Genomic DNA, 19,686 nt, shown 5'->3' with positions numbered 1-19,686 from the left:
GATGGCTGAGACTGAGGGTGTTAAGTATTTAGAGCAAGGTAATGTAATATATGTTGTCAATTTTGCGTGGCCTGGTGTTTTTTAGCACTGGAAGACTGTAAGTTCATATTACACTGATGTAAATTGAAGGTGGTGAGTATAGTCTAAGAGGGAAGGTCTGTATTCTAATTTTTGTACAGAAAGATAAATAATTGATTTCTTTTTTTTTATCCAGTGGCAGGTAAAAGTTAACAGGACTGTGATTTCTGGTCTTTAGTCTGAACTTCACTGTCAAATGCCTACAGCGAATATGAGAAAATCTGGTAACTGTTGTAATCCTGCCGCTTTTCAGACCCTTCTTTTTTTAATCTGTGTTTGTTTCTGTCAACGCCATTATGTCCCTGCTCTCTTTTCCCAGGGCATTCAAACTCCTTGATAAGGAACAGTCATTGAGCAACCTCTATCAAATGAGAAGTGGAGAAGGTGCGGAATTTTGCTCAGACAAAACCAGTGAAGAAAGCCAAGGGGATATGGGCACTGCCTGGGTGTGCTTTAGGGAACAGACACTTGGAAGGATAAGTGTGTGTGAGCTCAAGGGCAGCATTTGCACGAGAACAAGTGGGTATGAAGTATGAAGACCCGCATTTAGGAAAGGAGAGCGTTGGATGGGGTTTGTAGATGTCGTGGTTGTGGCCGGATTGGCCGATCAGAGCGACAGATTCCCCCCTGCCACCCCCGTGCTCAGAGAGGAGAGGAAGAGATAAGGAGATTCACAAGTTTAGAAAAAGAATTAAACTACTTTAATGAAAATAATAATAAATAAGAAAATAGTAAATAATAATAGAATAATAAAAATTAAAGAAAAAAACCCATATACAATAGACACAAAACCGTATCCAGCTCCCAGGATGGCGATCGCGTCACCAGCAGACACAGGGAAAATCCCAGACTGGAGTCAGCGAAGGATGGGAGCTGAATTCCGGAACTAGAGTCAGGAATGCTGGGATCGGGATCAAAGGCAGACGGACAGACAGGGTCCTCCTCAGACGCCGGCCATTGAAGAAAGAACGAGCCAGAGCCCCCTTGCCCCTTTGATCCCTCAGCTTTTACACCGAGCGTGGTGCAGATGGGATGGAATACCCTGATGGTCGGTTTGGGGTCCCCTGTCCCGTCTGCTCCTCCCTGCAGGTGGGACCCCTCTGCGCTTCTCCGCTTCCGACCCTCTAACGGGGCAAACGGCGAAGTTCGCTGCCCTTGGTTGGTACAGCAATAAGTATAAGCAAGAGCCTCTGTGCGCACCGTTCCTTGGTACGATCAGGTCTTACCCCTCTGAGAGTGAACAGTTTCTGAACAAGATGCTGTTAATTTCAGACGTTAGTCAGTTAGAAGAGGCCCAGCTAAAAAGTGAAATTACAAACCAGAAAATTGATTCTGTTTTACCTCAAACCAGGACAGTAGAACATGCTTTCAATCGGAGTGCCTGGGACAAAAATCCGACTGCTTTTAATATGAGGCTCGCTTACATTTTAGGGAAAGGGAATATGTAGAGTTTGTGATTACAGGGACTGGACCCAGATCGTGTGGTCGCTTTTGGTCTCGTGTGTCCGTGAGTGCTGTTACTTACACCCAGGATAAAACCAAAACTAACTAGCTAATCTCCCTTGTCGCTCATTTCAAACGGTGCATAAATACGTAACCTGTCCGATGCTTTGCAAGAAAGCTGCTGGTGAGTGAGGGTGGCCGCCTGCTGCCTTCCCCGGCAGCTCGTTGCAAGAAAATAGTTCAGAGGCCGAGCCCCTGATCTCCGTGACTCAGCGTGCTGAAGATAGGTTAATAAATGCATACGGTGGGGAATACTGCTGCTCTTCCCCTGCTGGGAGAATATAGTCCCCCCTCCCCAGCGCAGCGTCTGCCTGGGCAGTGACAGCCCTGACTGCCAGGGCTCAGTGGCGCAGATTCGGAGTGCTTAAGTCTTGTTGAACTCTGTTTCCCTGGTCTATTTCCGTAAACTTTATTAGGACCTGGTTCTATTCATTGGTTTGCTGGCATATTCACATTTATGTGGCTTTTGGAACAGATTGGAAGCGTCTACAAAGTGGCCAGTGGTCTGAGCCTTCGGCGCAGGTGCTGGACCTGTGAGGGCTGTCAGGCTCTTCCCACCCTCTCGGGAGGGAAAAAGTCATTGCCTACTCTTAAACTTAAAAAAAGAAATAAGCCAGGGTCCAGGTGCTAAATGTTTTTCTAATTGTTAAATTACTTGCTTTCTTAATCAGGGGAAAAGAGTCTCAGTAGGTAAGGGATTGTAGACTAACCAGATTTGATCCGAATGTTTGACCATCTCTGACTAATAAAACAGGAAATGAATGTTCTAAAGAAATCAGCAAAACCTGTGCTGTAGGTACGTGTAAGATACGTCTGTAAAATCCTGATCAATGTTATCTGTAGATCCTTAAGGGATAAAGGTGCAGAAGCTGGTGTCTGAGATCTTGCTTTTATTGCGTTTATTTATTTCCTGTGCAGAGTTAAATCCTGCTCGGCTGTCAGAGTGATTTGCCGTTACAGTTGTGCAGAAGCGTCTGGCATCAGGAGAGTCGCATCTGTGCCAGTGGAGATGATTTAACACTCGCTCTGTAAGAGAACAGGATATTGTTCCTGCGGGAGGGTTGGACACAAAGGGGATCTGGCTTCTTTAGCAGACAGTAAAATTAAGCGGGACTGTTTATAGAAGGAGCGTATTAGGAAGCGGGCAATGCTGTTGTTTGGGTTTAGGTGGGTGACTGCTCTGCTCGGATTCAGAGCAGCGCAGAGCCAGGCAGGGGACGTGCCAGGGCACGGGGCAGGGGTTCTGCGGTCAGTCTCTCCCGTGTGCGGTCGTGGGAGCGCTGCCAGGGGCATCTGGAGCTTCCTCCCGTCCTCGGGGCTTTTAGACTTGTAGGTCTCAACTCCTTCAGTACCCAGGGGATTCTCTTCTCGCAAGATGGAATTAATCTGCGGTGTCTGTTACAGCCCCTTTCTTCAGTTTCTTTGTCATCTTGTGCTGCGATAATCACCATATCACTTTTTTTTGGGGGGGTGGGGGGGTAGGGGTGGTATATTTGGTGTTCTGAGATGTCTGGAAAGCATAAGAAAACTTCCTTGCCAGCTAAGGCTATTGCAGAGCCACGCTTGGCCATTAAAAAAGGGCACTATTTTGGAAGAGAATCCTCTACTATAATGATTAGCTGTGTCTTCTGGTGTTCTCAAGCCTAACAATTGAGCTGAATAATAACTTAAAAATAATACATTGTTAAAGTAAAATAGCACATTCTCCTGTGCGTGCTTACAGTTTGCTTTGGAAAATCCCATAGATCTGGGTGAGACAAGGAGAAGTTGTCTGAAAAAGGTGCGTCTTTTATTGAATGGGAGTTGCTTTATTGCACTGAGACAGTCTTGAAAATATTTTAGCTATTTTTAGGTCTACAGTGATAAGAGCCTCTAATTGTTGGGAAATTGCAGCCCAAAATGATCTTAGTATATATATAGTGTTATAATTGACGGTAGCATTTGTGGGGGTTGGACATAGAAGCAGAACAAATAAATATCCAAATAAATATCCTTTGCCTTAAATATTTTAAAGATTTGTATTATTATTCTCAAATTCTTTCTGTGAGAGTTAAGAGTAAACTTGCAATTCATGTACTATCACTTTATGTGTGCGTTGAAGGGAATTTTTCACTCCTCAGTTTCGTCCTGCGTTTGGGAGACTCGCTGCTCATCAGCGCTATGAATGTATGAGGGATTGAAAACAACTTTTCCCCCCTTGTCTCCAGGAGGAATAGCCGCCCGGGAATGAGTAACCTGAAGATTCCTTACCCAGCGGTTCATCTGTTGACACTTTCTCCCTTGCTGCTCTTTATCTACAAGAGTTTGTACTTGTGAACTTTGTTAAATTCTTGCCTTGGTCCCACACCCGTTAAGCTTACAAGACTGTTCAGAGTCGGTATTTTAGTCTTGAATTTCTTACTGTCGCTGGATCATCTGTGCTGTCTGATAGACGCTGCCCTTGGAGACCGAGGGATATCCAGAGTGGCAAATGAAAGAGCTTTGAGTTGCTTCATATGATGACGCTTCTTTGGCCTATTTAAATATTTGCTGTGTGGATTGCGTTTATGTCGAGTTCACTTTTTCTCATTTGCATTTCCTTTAACCTCGATGGTGATAACTTTCTTTTGTTAGGATTAATTTAAAAAAATGTTCTTCCACGTAGGACACAGCTTAGGCTACGGCTTTGTGAACTACGTTACTGCAAAAGATGCTGAAAGAGCAATAAACACACTGAATGGCCTCAGACTTCAGTCAAAAACTATCAAGGTAGGATGTCGAGATTATTTCCTCCTTCTGTGAAAATGGCATTCTAATAAACTGCGTTCTGGTGGCCTGCGTGGCCTCTGACTGCGAGGAGGGTAGAATCTGAGAGTAGTGAAGTGAGCTCTTAAGTCTCTCGGGTTTGTAATTCAAAGATCCCCTTTTTTTCATTCCCACCATTTTTACAGCAGCAGGTGGGATCATTCCAAATTGTTGCCAGGCTTTTGAACTCGTGTGTGGCTGATATTGCTGATCTCTGTTTTAAATCATGTTACTACACATGCACTCCTTTTCCAAAATAACAGCCAGTACTGTGCGTGCAGGAAGTCACACACGCCTAGGTGATATTTGTAACTTTCTCTAAAAGCAGAAATTAAGATAGAAAACTGCGCTCCAGCCGGTAAAATCTTTTAATGAGGCTTTAAAAAAAAAAATACACTGGCAGCACGAGTTCTTGGTGTGATCTGTGGTTACTGACAGGTCCGGTACCTGAGTCAGAACTTCAGTCAGGGATTAATCAAAATAGCAAATACGTTTGTTGGAAGCATCGCTGTTAGTCTCCTGCTGTCTCTTTATAGCAATGCCACTATATTCTTTACCTGTTGGATAAGCCCAAATTGAATGGAGTTATAAAGGGACATGACTCTTCTCTTTTTGTTCGGGCGTTTTCCCCCTCCCGTCTTCTCCCTGTTCTGCTTTTTTGAACTCCAGTAAAAATACGCCTGCATTGTTTAGTGGGGAACAAACTAAAGTGGCTCGTGACAAAGTAACGTACTCTTTCCTATTTGCACCCTGAATGTACCTTTTTTTTTTTTTTCTTCGTAAAGGTTTCCTATGCTCGTCCAAGTTCTGAAGTTATCAAGGATGCTAATTTATATATTAGTGGACTGCCAAGGTCAATGACACAAAAAGACGTAGAAGATATGTTTTCACGTTTTGGACGCATCATCAACTCGCGTGTGCTTGTGGATCAAACTACAGGTGAGTTCCGTTGTGCTGGCTTCCTAAAACTGCAGCGTACGGCATGTTTGGTGGGTTTCAGAGACTGGTCGTTCCTAAGCTAAATTAGACTTTCACAAACTAACCGTGACATCTGGTGTCAACCACTGAAATAATTTTAATGGGGTATCCTTTCCCAATGTTTTTTTTTGTTTTTGTTTTTTTTTTTTTAAAAAACACAGAATGACTTACACTGCCTCCTTGGCAAGCTTACGGTCTAAACCTCGTGTCATGTTTTATGCTGTTCTTGTCAGTTTTGCCAGGCTGAGCTGCTGATTTGCCAAATCTGCCCTCTCGCTCTGACGCTTGACGCTACTGTAGCGCAGTGGGCTTCTGGGCAGTGTTTGTAGTCTGGAGTGCTAAGGTTACCTTTACCTTACACAAGTGCAACTGTTACCCACAGGTAAATTCCAGGCCATAGGTACATATTAAAAAGCAAAACAACAATGTGTTTTGTCTTTTATACCAACTTGGAACTCACTCACACAATTTCCTCATATTTTAACGCATTTGCGGGGTCTTGCAGTCCTCTTTGGTTACTGCTAACGAAAAGAATGAACTTCGTACACTCAGAACTGCCCTCTTGAATTTTCTGAATGTATTTTGTTTGGGGGGGGGGGGCGGGGGGAACCCAGAGAAAGCAAAGGGAGAAGTTGCTTAGTTAAGCACTCAGCTCAGGAGAGACCAAAGGTAAGGATTTCCTTTATGCTGGTAATTCTGATTTAGTGTTACAATGTGTTTCCACAGAGTTTTAATTTCTTACCTAATTATTTCAGGCGGTATGACTGCAGAGTATCCTGTAACCTTAGGTATTCTGTGTTTTTTCGAGTAGCCCATATATCATGTGTGAATTTGGAGAGAACTTCTACAAATACACTCTTTCATTAATTATGCATGTGCTATATTAGAATAGAAGACAATCTAATTTTAGCAATTGCACGTTTGAGGTTTATGTACAGTAGTATGTACAGTTATACGCAGTAGGTAGGCAGCAACTTTCAGCCTCTGGGAGGAATTGACTAATTTGGAGTAGGCCATCGGCAGCCTTTGGTGGGATTAATCTGACTAAATGCTAAAGTCTAAGTATCTCCGTCAGAGCTAGCTCCTTGAGTAGGCATCCGCTTTCAAGCATTTGGATTTGGTCAGACCACACTGGAAATGCCATTGCGCGTAAAAGAAATCCGAGGTGACACGAAGAGATCTGGATACTGATGTTGTAGGCGCTCAGGTGTTGAGTGAGGAAAATTCTGCCCTTCCTTTCCTAGAGAAAAGGATTCATTTTGTCCAACTTGTGTGGTTCTGTCCCTAGAGCTAGGTGACAGCTGTAGGCAGAAGCAAGAAGACGAGTTCTAGAGCACAGAAAACCTACTGTAAGACCTGTCCCAAACAGTCATCCTTCTCTGGCTGCCAGCGGAGTCTAGATAGCTACGATCTGTCTCTGACAGAGCTGTAAGATGAGGGTACACGAGTTGTACAATCAAAATCTCTCCAGGAATACTACAGTTTTCCTTGGGTGTGCTGAGGCAAGATGCTGTCTAATTTGGTGTCAGCCCAGAATATGCCGCTTGCTTTCAAGTAACCTTAATAATGTATTGTTTGAAGGACGTGCTCCGTTAAGTTATAAAGGTTAATGCACGCATAGCCTCGGTTTCTCTTCACTTCAAGAATGTAGCCACGTGTTGGCATTAAAACCTGCCTTTCATATCTTGATCTAGTCTGTTAGGATAAATTTAATTTGTGCTCTTAGATGTACCTTCTCAGCAGAGCTTGTTCTCTAGCTTCTGAGAATTAATCTGATTTAAAAATATTTTTCCTACAACATTTATATTTTTAAATGAACGCTACGATAAATCAAGTGAGAAGCACTAAGAGGAACAGCATGGCAGTGGAGAAGAAGTAAGATATGTTGGGCTCTGGGATGGTCCTGGCTGAGTTCTGGGCGATGCTGCTGCTCTGTGCCCTCCCGGCGTAGGGCAGATGCTTCCCCCTGGCCCGGAGAGGCTCCATCTCAGTGCCCTTGGAGCAGATAGTGCCTTCAGCTCTACCTTGATGAGCCGACCTGGTCCAGCCTCCTGTTTAGGAAGTAACCAACAAGAAATCAAAAAACGGAATACGTTCTTCACAGGTCGGTTCCTTTGCAGATCACTCTAGAAACGCCAGCTGCACAGTTGGGGCTGGCCGTCTCCCGCCATGGTTCTGCAGTTCTGGTCTTCAAAAAGTGCAGTGGCTCTGCGTACTTAACAACATGCAGTAAATAAGAGGAGTTGTTATTTACGGAAGTTCTCCCAGTGCCCTGGAGGAAAATACGCCTTTTCTAGAGACCACTCCATGGGTAGCTGTAGGGGGTGGATTCCCTTTTGCTTGCTTGCCGCACGCCCAGGGTTCTGCCGTGCTGCATTTCCTTCTGTGAAATACAGGAAATAGCGTTCAGCTGTTAAAACAGCTTTGTGATTTATGAGAAGCTTAAACAGCTTCTGAAGCTATGTTTGAAGATTGCCCTACGTGGAGGTAGAGTAGCGATAACATGTCAGTGTTTGATACGGCCCTTTCCGAAGAGTTGGTAAAGCACTAGAATTAGTCTAGCCGTAATACTTTGCGGCTTTGGAAATGCAGTTTAAACAAAATGTACCTTTTTAGCTTCACTGTGATAACTGATATTTCCAGAGTAAGGTCGGGTCACAGGTGAGAAGGGAGAGTGGGGGACGAGATCTCCCAGGGCACGACGTTGACCTCAGTCAGGAGGGTAACAGTCTCCGGGGCTGGAGCGAGGGACAAGGGACGCAGGTGTTTAACAGCAGCGTGACTCTCAGTACGGTTACCGAGGGGTCAGTCCTAATCAGTTTTTAATGAATTAAAAACAAGGTATGTATGTGACAGCTAGAAATGATGACCGTGATGTAAGTGAACTTGTGATCTCTTCATTACAGAAGTTCAACCGCTTTATTCGCGTTAGACCTTCATATCCTCGTCTGCGAAACGGAGTGTGTTTTCAGTGTGGAAAACTGAAAGCATCTGGAAAAATCCGTGTCAATTTTGTGTTTGCAGATGCTTTTTAGCGTTAAAGTAATCGAAGCTAAGGGGTTTTGTTTTGTTTTTAACTGACTGGAATTAATGCTTTTCTTTCTGGAATTCATTTAAAATGTTGGGAGGTTTTTTTGGTTAATGGGAATGTCAGTTGGTGATGGATTTCATGGAATTTTTTATTAAGTGTTTTCGTCACTGTGTTTGTTATAGCCGAAATGTGTTAACTTGTCTTCTGTTTCTTAATTTTGTACTTTATCCTCTAGCTGCTGAAGAAACATTAGTAAATGTAGAGAACTTGAAAGCTGTGACCATAGAAATATTTAACTTTTTTGTTTTTTGCTTTCAAAGTTATTTTGAGTTTATCCTGAACTTCAATTTTTTTTTTTTATTTTTTTTTTATTGGTTTGGTTAAAAGGTTTGTCCAGAGGGGTCGCATTTATCCGGTTTGACAAAAGGTCAGAAGCAGAAGAGGCAATTACAAATTTCAATGGTCACAAACCCCCAGGTTCCACCGAACCCATTACAGTGAAGTTTGCAGCCAATCCTAACCAGAACAAAAATGTGGCACTGTTATCGCAGCTGTGTCATTCACCAGCTAGACGGTTTGGAGGGCCAGTGCATCACCAGGCGCAAAGATTCAGGTAGGTTAGGAAGAATAATGCGTTTAAGGCTGTCCTGCTAATCCCGTGTCCGTCTGGGAAACTGTACCCTGGCAGCTGTGCGGTGGTACCTTCATGGCAGCGTGTGTGAATGAATACAGAGTGCGCTATATGTCCTGCAGTGTTTTGTAAATAAAGTGTTGAATTAAAATATGATTAAAGTAAAATCTTACTTGTAAAATTGATATTGAAGTTAATTATGTAAAGGTACATACACTACGGTGTCTGTTTCTACAACTGAGTGTACAGTGAGATGGTAGAAGGTAGCAGTTTCCAGATGGGTGTTGGTAGATGCCTGTCTCAACAGATCCCCATTCTGGAGTCCGTGTATCTGAACGCAGATATAATTTGGCAACTTTAATTAAAGCTCTGAACCATTGGTTCCAGCAGGGAGGTGTCACAGAAAAACAGGAAAACCTTTTTTCTGATTAAAAGATTCTGTGGGATATCTTTCCTTGAGTCCTGGTACGTTCAGTCAGGTTATTGAGTGATTGCAGCGTTGTCTGCTTCCAGAGCTGTGGAAGATACTTCGTATTTTGCTGTGAGAATTGCCTTAGTTGCTTTGAGTATGAATTGCTGGAATTTGACTTGCTTTAGTTGCTTAAAGGAGGGTGTTGATAGTTGGCCTGTGCTCTGGAGAATGCATCATGTTTACTGTCTTGCAGTTAAGTAATTGGCTTTGTTGTGTTCATGAGACGTTCTGAGCATAGTGTTTCCCTGCTGATAATTTTTTTTTTCCTTTTTTTCCTCTGAGGTGTCCAGTTAGCTCAACAAAATTGGACTAAAACCTCGAATAGTTTTTTGGAGTGCTTCTGTTCCAGTATTGCTGTGACCGTTCCATAATGCTTTAGTTTAGCGTTTTAAGAACAGCTAGGTGTGATGTGTCTGCAGTGAAGGTGTAGCGTGTCTCCAATGAGACCTTTGTTTTACACTAAAGGTAATCAAACAGGTTGCCCAAAGAGACTGTGGAGTATCTGTCCTTGGACAGGCTCAAAACCTGGCTGGAACAGGCCTGAGCAGCCTGCTCGAGGTGTCCCTGCTTTGAACAGGCACCGAGTACAGGGGGACGATCGCTCTGCATTGCCCACGAGTCCTTCTGTGTTGGCAAACAACAGGTCCAGCGGGGCACCGTCCCTAGTTGGCTCATTGACCAGCTGTGTCGGGAAGTTCCCTTCCACATACCCCAGGAACCTCTGAGACGGTTTTCTCTGTGTTTCCAGCAGGCATCTGCTAAGTCGAAGTCCCCCATGAGGAGAAGGGCTTGCGATTGTGAGACTTCTCCCAACTGCTTACAGACTATTTCATCTGTCTCCTCATCCTGGTTGGGAGGTCTAGAAAAGAATCTCACCTGATTCTTACCCATAAACAACCCTATTGTCACCATCAGTCAAGCTCTAGACAGTCAAAACACTCCCTAACGTACAGGGCCACCCCACCTCCTCTCCTTCCTTGCCTGTCCTTCCTGAAGAGTTTGTAGCCGTCCCTTGCAGCACTCCAGTGGGAGTCATCCCACCATGTTTCTGTGATTGCAACTACATCAGTTTTCCTGCTGCACAGTGGCTTCCAGCACCTCCTGTTTGCTGCCCACGCTGCGTGCGCTGGTGTGGATGCACTTCAGTTGTGCTATTGATCTCACCACCTTCTTCTTCTGGGGAAGCCCCAGTTCCCATGTGACCATTGTCAGGCGCTTCCATGGTTTCTAACGCATCAATAACCCTCGCGTCTTTGCTGCCACGTGGGTCACCGTCCCCTTCCTCCACTGAGACGGCGGACAGAAGGACCTTGCTAGCACACCGTCCCTCAGACACTGGTGTGCTGCCCCCGGGCTTAGCTCTCGCCAGCCTGCTCTTATCCCCTTCCCCTTCAAATCTAGTTTAAAGCTCTTTTCAGTGAGCCCTGCCAACTCCTGCGTGAAGATCCTTTTCCCCCTTTGAGACAGGTGTGCCCCATCTGTCGCCAGAAGCCTGGTGTTGTGTAAACTGACCCATGATCAAAAACCCCAAAATTCTGCCAGTGACACCAGATACCGATCTGCTGGCTCTTCCTCTTTCTTCCCTCATCATTCCCTGCAACTGGAAGGATAGAGGAAAACACGACTTGTGCTCCTCATCCCTTAACCAGTTGTCCCAAGGCCCTGAAGTCTCTCCTGATTGCCCTCAGACTTCTTCTAGCAGCTTCATCCCTGCCTACCTGAAAAATCGGTAATGGATAAGAATCTGAGGGCCACATCGGGGCAGGGAGTTTTCTCTTCACGTCTTTATCCCAGGCCCCAGGGAGGCAGCAGACTTCCCCAGGAAGCGGGTCCGGTCTGCGTACTGGGCCCTCTGTTCCCCTCAGGAGAGAGTCTCCTAGGACAATGACCCATCTCTTTTTTTCTTTCTCTACGGAAGCAGTTTTGATGCAGGGCACAGGCCGACTTAACCTCGGTGACACCTCCAAGCTGGATGAACCATCATCCTCGTTATTGTTCGGTTCCACTTTGGTTTGTTCATTGTTCTTTGATGGTACCATTAAGAGCAGCATTAACGCTATTTGCCTGCATTTCCTGCCTTTCTACAGGCCTGAGTTTTCACAAGTGGGGATAAGGTGAAAGAAAACGTTGTGTCTTTCTGTTCTATCCCTGCTTCTGTGGCAACTACATCCGCTCAAGTTGTCTGTGCCCGGCACTCATCTGTCAATGCATTTTGGCCAACTTCTGCTCCTAGTTACAGGCTTGCTGGTGGAGAAGGGGCTGAAGATGTCTAGGTGCTACAGATCGGCAGAGGCAGTAACAGAGCAGTTCGGGGTTAAGCCATGCTCTTACGAACATGCCGTGGAGGCAAGATTCACCAGTTGGTTTGAGGACAAGTACTGTCCACGTCTCTCTTTGTGTCTCGTCACAGACTTGTAAGAACTTTAACGCTTGCTTCCCTCACTCGCACGCGTATGCACACCAGATGGATCCATCCCGCAGCCCTTCTGATTTTTCTTCCCACCTTTGGTGTCAATTGCAGTTTTTTTCTAGTGAGTCTTCCTTAAAAGATGCTGAACTTTATGAATTGTAATAATTCACCCTGTGGTAAAGCTTAGGAACCTTAGCTTGGACTGAGTCTTGTTTGTTTTGTGCGGTGAACAAAACATGATGAAAGGATAAGCTGCTTCCGAAGAGCTCACGGTTGGTATAAATTACAGTTGTGGTTTCTGCTACGTAGAGGTTGAATACTTAAACTGACATTTTGATTACGCTTCATCCTGTTCCATCATATCCCTGTAAAGCCAGGATTAAGCCTTTAGCATCTCTAATTTGTAATTATTAATTTCCTACAGATATCGCTCAGACCCTTTGTTTCGTGTTCCGTTAATCCTTTGTAGCTACTGTGGTATTTGGGGCTCGCATCAGGAACGGGTGGCGATGCCTCGTCCCCCGGGGTTGGCCTGGCTGATTCTGAGCCGTGGTTTTCCAAGCGCTCCGTTGCCATCCAGAAGGAATGATGCTACAGCATGGGATTGTGTTTGGAGGACAGATAAAACATCTGGGGCGAGGGTTTCTTTCGAGTGTATTTGTTTACTTAAACAGAATAGCAGATCTTTAGGCGTTAGGCTCTGCTGCAATTAAGGAGTTTAGCTCCTAAAGCTTGAGAGGGCAAGTCCTTGGAAGCCCTGTGCTTTTACGGTTCACCGGAGCTTTATGCTAGAAGAATGTTTTTTCGAATCTCAAATATTCCCAGTTCAGCTGGTTTTGCTTTCAGACTTGTGCAGGGTTGGAGCCAGTTCCCGCTTACTTTAGCAAGCATACTTCTGTTTATATCCCAGCCCATGGGTTGGGTCCAAAATGCCTGAAGGGGAATTGTTGTTTCTTGATAATTCTTTGATCAAGGGGAAATGCAAGAAGGCTGTAGTGTGTTTAACCCTGTCACCGGCAGCTCCCACACATCTGTTTTGTTTCACTCCAGTGAAATTGTTTAAATTTTCAACTGTTACGCCAATTTGTAATTTGGATGCAAGTTGTCTGTGGTGACAATGCCTCAGAAGAAAACATTTCATCCAGAGTAGCATTTCGTCAAAGTTCTAGGAGAATGAACCCCCTTGTTTCCATTGCTGCTGCTCTCTGCTCTGTGGCTGTTTGATTTAATGCCCTGCTATTTCAGGCTTCGAGCTTGTATCACTGAATACTCAGCAAGCCCCGTTTTGTACACAGTAAGTTGTTCCTGTCTTTATCAGGCTGTAGGAGAAAAAGTTCCTTGTGAGGCAAACAGTGGATGTGACCAGTATCAGCGTAGCTGAGCTCCTCTTCTGTGGAACTATTCAAAAATAAAAAGATCATAGAATCATAGGGTTAGAAGGGACCTCTGGAGATCATCTAGTCCAACCCTCCTGCCAGAGCAGGGCTGTCTTAGAGCAGGTGGCACAGGAACGCGTCCAGGCGGGGTTGGAATGTCTCCAGAGACAGAGACTCCCCCACCTCTCTGGGCAGCCTGTGCCAGGGCTCTGCCACCCACCCTCACAGCAAAGAAGTTCCTCCTCATGTTTGGATGGAACTTCCCATGGTCAAGTTTGTGCCCATTACCCCTTGTCCTGTCCCTGGGCACCACTGAGAAGAGCCTGGCCCCATCCTCCTGACACCCCCCCTTTCAGTATTTATAAGCGTTGATAAGGTCCCCCCTCAGCCATCTTTTTTCCAGACTGAAGAGACCCAAATCCCTCAGCCTTTCCTCATCAGAGAGGTGTTCCAGTGCCCTCAGCATCTTGGCAGCCCTTTGCTGTCCCCTCTCCAGCAGTTCCCTGTCCTTCTGGAACCGGGGAGCCCAGAACTGGACCCAGCGCTCCAGGTGTGGCCTCCCCAGGGCAGAGCAGAGGGGGAGGATGACCTCCCTCCACCTGCTGGCCATGCTCTTCTTGATGCCCCCCAGGAGCCACTGGCCTTCTTGGCCACAAGGGCCCATTGCTGGCTCATGGTCACCCTGTTGTCCCCCAGGACTCTCAGGTCTCTTTCCACAGAGCTGCTCCCCAGTGGGTCACCCCCAACCTGTCCTGGGGCAGGGGGTTATGATGCCAAGTTCGTGTGTGAAGGCAACATCGGCTACTACTAAAAACAATACTACTGCTTATTAGCAGTGGGATTGCTCCCACCTGTGATGGTATCTACAGCTGTTCTCAGGTTGCAGTGAAAAGAATTCAGCAAAAAGAATTTATAGGACTTCCATAGAACTAAAAAAAAAAAAAAATTGTTTTCATTTAGGAGTGTCACTTCTGAGATTATGTCCTCTAGAGCGTTAAAATAATCCCAGAAGCTATTAAATGAAGCGGTCTGTCTCATAACAGTAGAGAAGCTTATAAGGTGAAAAAGATTACAATTAAAAAAAATACACATACCGTGTTGATAATGTCACAAGATGTTGGAATGTTGAGGTTAGCATGACTTAAAAGAACGATCCATAGATCACATCATCTACGGCTGCTTAGGGAGGATTGAAAAAGCAATGTGGAAGAGACAGTATAAAAATAAATGAAACAAAAATGAGGACACCAGCAGTAAGTGAGATAAGACTGCAATCATTCAAATTACAGTATTGATGGGATTTAGAAATTTTTTTCTTTGAAACATCTTGGATCTCTGTGGGCTTTAGTGGTGTTTGCCCAAATCAGACAGTACAGCTTCCGAAGAGTCATCTTAAATTTGTGTGGTCAAAAAAAAAAAAAAAAATCTCTTCCTGGAGGGCGAAGAGGTGTTCCGCATCAGCTGCTCTGTGCCTGGCTGCCTGCGGGCTGTTGTCCCCAGCTGATCCAGACGCCTCCTGCCCCTCCTGCCCCGGTTCCGGCCAGGATGAGCACAGGTTTAGCAGGGTGGCCAAATTGCAGGACGAGCCCGCTCCGCTCGCCGTGCGAGTGCTCTCGCTCCTGCCAGGGCTCCTGTGCGACGCTGCCAGGGGGATGCGAGTCGGGACGTGAATTTAGCCTCCCACATAGCTCTAATCCCATAGCACCTTTACTGTCACTTCTACAAACTTCTTCTTTTGCTGGTTGCTTTTTAACCAGCTGGAAACTTCTAGGAAGGGTTTCTTTTTCACATGAACTTGCAAAGTATAGCTTCACTTTAGAATCATGCTCAATCTGGGTAAGTGGGATATTATGTGTGAGGTGGTATCTCTTGTGGTTGTTCTTTTTTTGAAATGACTTTTCAGGCCTTTTAGGGGTGTTTTTACCCAGGTTTGTTTTTTTCAGTTTTTGGGTGTTTTTGGTTTTTAATAAACCTGCCACATTTTTGTGAGTCAAAGCAGGAAGAGAGGACAATGCTTGAAAATTAGTGTATCCAAAGAACAGAGGTATTTGCTACTTTAAATTATTTTGCCTGTAATAAGCGTTTAGATTTGTTGTCTTCCTGCGTTTAACCCTCAGCTGCTCTTCTACAAGTGTTTCCAGGCCTTGATGTTCTGTTGGTGTGGGCTTGTGGGCAGAGCCCGGGGCTTTATGGCAAGCAGGTTTGGAGCTACACTGACTGCTGGAACCAACGTCACGCAGTTCTGAGCTTAGTGATTTTTCCGCTCCCCAAACACGTGAGCAGGAACCCAAGACTGGTGATCTGTTGAGATGAAAGCTTCCCAGGTATTAAGATAAATGCATCCTACCAGATCGTTACTCAAATGGAAAGAAGCTACAGAGCTGAAGGTGTCTGTCAGGAAAAGTAAGCATATAAAGCATGCAAACGCAAGAACACTTTTACATAAAAGCAAAATAAATAGTAGATATGTCACATAATCATCAGATCACACGGATTAGTGCGCCTCATTCACATTCTGGTACTCTTAACCGCTTTTTCAGTTTTACTATAGTGCAAGGATTCCCAAACTTGGATTTGCTTGGGGCTGGCCAAGAGTGGCAGCGGCAGTGAGTATGTGCAGCGTGAGCTCAGGTGTGTCCCACCGCGCTCCCGAAGGCCCCAGGTCGGCTCTGCCGGAGTGCAGTGCTCAGCAGGACCGAGGGTGCGGTGGAGGGACGGGCTCTGCACCCCCACCCCCCACCCCTGCCCCTGCTCTGGGTACAGGCAGGTCTCATAGCTCAGGTGTCCAAGGAAACCAGCTCCGAGCACTGGAGAGCCTGGTGGGGGGGGAGATGGTGACCGAGTGGTTCTCTTGTGTGAGTGCATCAACCCGAGTGCCACGCTGGGCGTGAGCCAACGTCCCTGCGCGGATGCGCGTGCTGCCGCAGCTCTGCTTCCCCTCCTGCTCATCCACGCTGCCCCCAGCCCTCCCTCCCTACAGAGGCAGCAGCGGCTCCTGTCTTTATGCAGGGCAAGACAAAAGTCAGCGGGGAAGCGTTTGGCACTTAATGCAGCGTTCACTGCCCAGACATCCATTCCCTGTTTCCTCCAGGTCAGCAGAGAATCAGGAACTGCCACCGCCATGCTCTTGGCAGAGAGCAGCACGTGTACCGCTTTTAAGTGGTTTGCATATCACCAGTGGTACACCACAGTTTGGGAACCCCTGGTATAGTATAATTATATTTCTACAATCATGCGACCTCACATTTTTAAATAACACATGAGCACGAGGAATCAAATTGAGGGGTTTTTTTACCTTAACTTTCCCATTTCCTGACCTTTGAGTGCTTAGCTGTGCAACTGTAATATTGCAGTAAATATTCGGAAGCTTTGAATTTCTAGGATGGGGACAAGAACTAGAATAAAGGGGAATTAGAGATGCAGGTAATAGGAGAAGAGACAATAATACAAAACAAGACATAAAAATGAGAGTGTTTTTGCTTTTTGTTATGCATAAATACTGCTGGGGTGCTATGCAGGAGGCAGGGTTTAGGAAGAGTGGTTTCAAAATCCAGTTCAGTAAAGCCAGGTGAGTTTTCTTAGTGTGAAGTTGGTGAAAAATTAACACGAAGAAAACCACGCACGCCTACTGAAATTGTAACTGTGTACTTAAATGTGATCTGCTATTTTGATGTTTGAAAGCTACCGCAGTCAGTAATATCTGCATAACTGGTATTAAGGAATAAAACACCCGAGATTTGGATCCTGTAGTGAGAAATGTGGGGTGTCCCAGCTAATGAGAACCGACCGAGGAAGCGCTAACATTTCCTTAGCTGCCGCAGAGCTGCGTGTACGCAGGGTTGTGGCGCATTTAGTAGCCCGCTGGTACTGGGAGCGTTTGCCCGCACCTGCTGCCTTAGGGTGGAAAAGGGAGCAGGTTTTGTTCTGCTCCACAACAAAAAGAAATTTAATTTAATACACACAATCTCTACGCCTTAACAACAAAACACACACACGCGCGCACGTTTCCCCCCCGCCCCTGCCCCCGGAAAACCCAAAGAAACCCTTTGACTTAAGAGTTCCCAACGTGCTGTTTTAGAGGCGAGAGAAGTAGGATGCAAGATCTGTGGGAGGTGCCTGAGGGTGGCTTGAAGCAAAGCTGGGGGCCCTGGGGGGGTGGGGGGGGGCGCTGGCCTGTTACCCGCACTCGAGCGGTTCCGCGCTCGTGCCCCGGAGTGCTCTTAACAGCCCGGCTGAGTTCCCAAGATCGATCCGGGTCCCCTGTGAAGGCGATCACGTAGTCGTGCCTTGCAACTCTCCTGTTGCCTCCCTGTTCCTAGGGAGGCTGGTTCCCTGTTGATAAAGTAGTTGGAATACTTAACTTTTTTGGTTTTTTTTCCTGGCAGCTGTCAATTTGATTGTCAATTTGAATGGGGAAACATTTCTTTCTGGCGGTTTTGATGTCCATGTAGAAAATAATTCATTCTCAGTTGCTTCCCATTCAAGTTAATTTGCTTAATTGAATTGAACTTTTACATGAAATATTGTGCTTTTTATTTGCTAGGTTCTCTCCTATGGGTGTAGATCACATGAGTGGGCTTTCTGGTGTAAATGTTCCAGGAAACGCATCTTCTGGCTGGTGTATCTTCATCTACAACCTTGGTCAAGATGCTGATGAGGGAATCCTCTGGCAGATGTTTGGCCCCTTTGGTGCGGTTACCAATGTGAAAGTTATTCGAGATTTCAACACCAACAAGTGCAAAGGTTTTGGTTTTGTGACCATGACAAACTATGAAGAAGCTGCAATGGCCATAGCAAGTCTTAATGGCTACCGCCTGGGGGACAAAATCTTACAGGTTTCCTTCAAAACCAACAAGTCCCACAAATAACTTGCTCGTGCTTTTTTGTATGGAATAGATAATTGAGTGACAGAAGTTGAAACATTTTTGTTAGTGTAAAACTCATTTTGCGCCAATTTTCACAAGTGTTTGTCTTAGTCTAAATGAGAAGTGAAAAAGGTTTTATATTCTGGGATGCAACTGACATGTTCAAATGTTTGAAATCCCACAATGTCAGACCAATTTTAAGTTCCTTTAAGTTATTTCATTTAAAACACGTTAAAAATCCCCTGAAATCTTAAGTAGATTGCATTAACTAGACCCTCTGGATGGTGGTAAAATTGAAGCATGCTTTCACTTATGAGACTAACATTTGTTCCATTGAATGTTGTCTGCAAAAACTGGAATTTTCTGAAAAATATCAGGCTGAATTCCTTAATTTTCTTGTTTTTTATGTTGTTGGTTTTTTCTTACCCATTCCCCTGACCTTCTCTACCCCCCAGACACAGTAGTATGGAAGAAAAGTGGAGAAATACTAATGTTTTAGTTGCCAGTAAATTGTTTGATGGATTAATATGCATTACTACGTATCTAGAGTTGAGGATTAGGCTTTTTAAAGTCAAGGTCTTGTAAGTAGTAGCATGCCAGCATAACTTTTAACACCATTGATGAGGTAAGTTGCACACTGAGCAGTGGCCGAGCTGTCAAAATTCAAAGGTTTTTTTAGAAACGTGACTTTTTAAAGCCCACTTGCTAACAGGAACGGACCAAAGAGTTTCAAAGAAACTCCGGGAAGATTTCAGAGTCAAAATGAAACCTCCAAAACGAGAGTGTGAATATATGTTGCTACTTTATCAAACCGAATCTCTTCTGTCCAAATATTTAATGCATGGTGCACTACTTACTGGTACATTATAATGCAGCCAGATACTTACTCATTCTCAAAGATCATTATAGTTTGAATTCCTTTGGTAGTTCTATTTTGTAAAGAGGAAAAAAAAAAAAGAAAAAAAAAAAAGAAAAACCAGTTATAAACATTTGAGCATTGTATTTCTCGCATCCCTTCTAATGAGTGCTAGATTTTTCTATTTTAATAGGATTTTGTTTTGACAACTAGCTTTACTTATTGAACACTCAGCAGAAAAGTACTTACTACTTGCAAGTTAGATATTAACAAAAAAACCCTTTGATTTGTAGATTTAAAGATTAATCCCCCAAGTTTTCTGCAGACTGCCTTGAAACTTTGAGTTGTTCTGTTTCTGTTAATTTTCTTTTGCTTTTTTGTGTTTTTTGTTTGTTTTTACTTTTGCATTTAAGAACATTAAATTTGATTTTGTTTTGCTCAAATTTTGTTTTGTTTTTTATTTTCTATTATTTTTTTGCTAAGTATTGCACAAAGTGTCCAGCTTTCAAAGAGTGATGTTTTAAAGAACCGTAGCTCCTCTTTTAAGAGTTTTAAGTTACTCCTTTGACAGATGAGTAGAAGCGAAAGAGCCGTGAAACAAGAGCGCTACAATAAATGTGTCGCGTAGAGACGGGTGTAACCCCGCAGGGGTTCTTTGGTAGGAGACCTGGCAAGGATTGCTCTGGCAGGTAAAGGCTGCGT

The 19,686-nt window shown here is 44.7% G+C and overlaps 1 protein-coding gene across 7 annotated transcripts in view; it reads left to right on the top strand.

Annotated features, from left to right (window-relative positions):
- ELAVL1 (ELAV like RNA binding protein 1) overlaps window positions 1-19,427 on the top strand; it is a 46,266-nt gene extending 26,839 nt beyond the window's left edge. For 5 of the 7 annotated variants that reach the window (XM_054182029.1, XM_054182030.1, XM_054182033.1 and 2 more), the window contains 5 exons: window positions 4,226-4,329; window positions 5,151-5,304; window positions 8,762-8,987; window positions 16,355-16,468; window positions 17,807-19,427. In XM_054182029.1, coding sequence (XP_054038004.1) covers window positions 4,226-4,329; window positions 5,151-5,304; window positions 8,762-8,987; window positions 16,355-16,468; window positions 17,807-18,131 — 923 coding nt within the window. In that variant the 3' untranslated portion in view covers window positions 18,132-19,427. Of the gene's footprint in view, window positions 1-397; window positions 463-4,225; window positions 4,330-5,150; window positions 5,305-8,761; window positions 8,988-16,354; window positions 16,469-17,806 lie in introns of all 7 variants that reach the window. The other 2 variants (XM_054182034.1, XM_054182028.1) reach the window with 2 other exon arrangements.
- The last annotated feature ends 259 nt before the right edge of the window (window positions 19,428-19,686 follow it).

Source organism: Rissa tridactyla, chromosome 22 (assembly GCF_028500815.1).
Source record: "Rissa tridactyla isolate bRisTri1 chromosome 22, bRisTri1.patW.cur.20221130, whole genome shotgun sequence".
Taxonomy (NCBI): Eukaryota; Metazoa; Chordata; class Aves; order Charadriiformes; family Laridae; genus Rissa; species Rissa tridactyla.
This window is presented reverse-complemented; position numbering and strand designations above follow the sequence as displayed.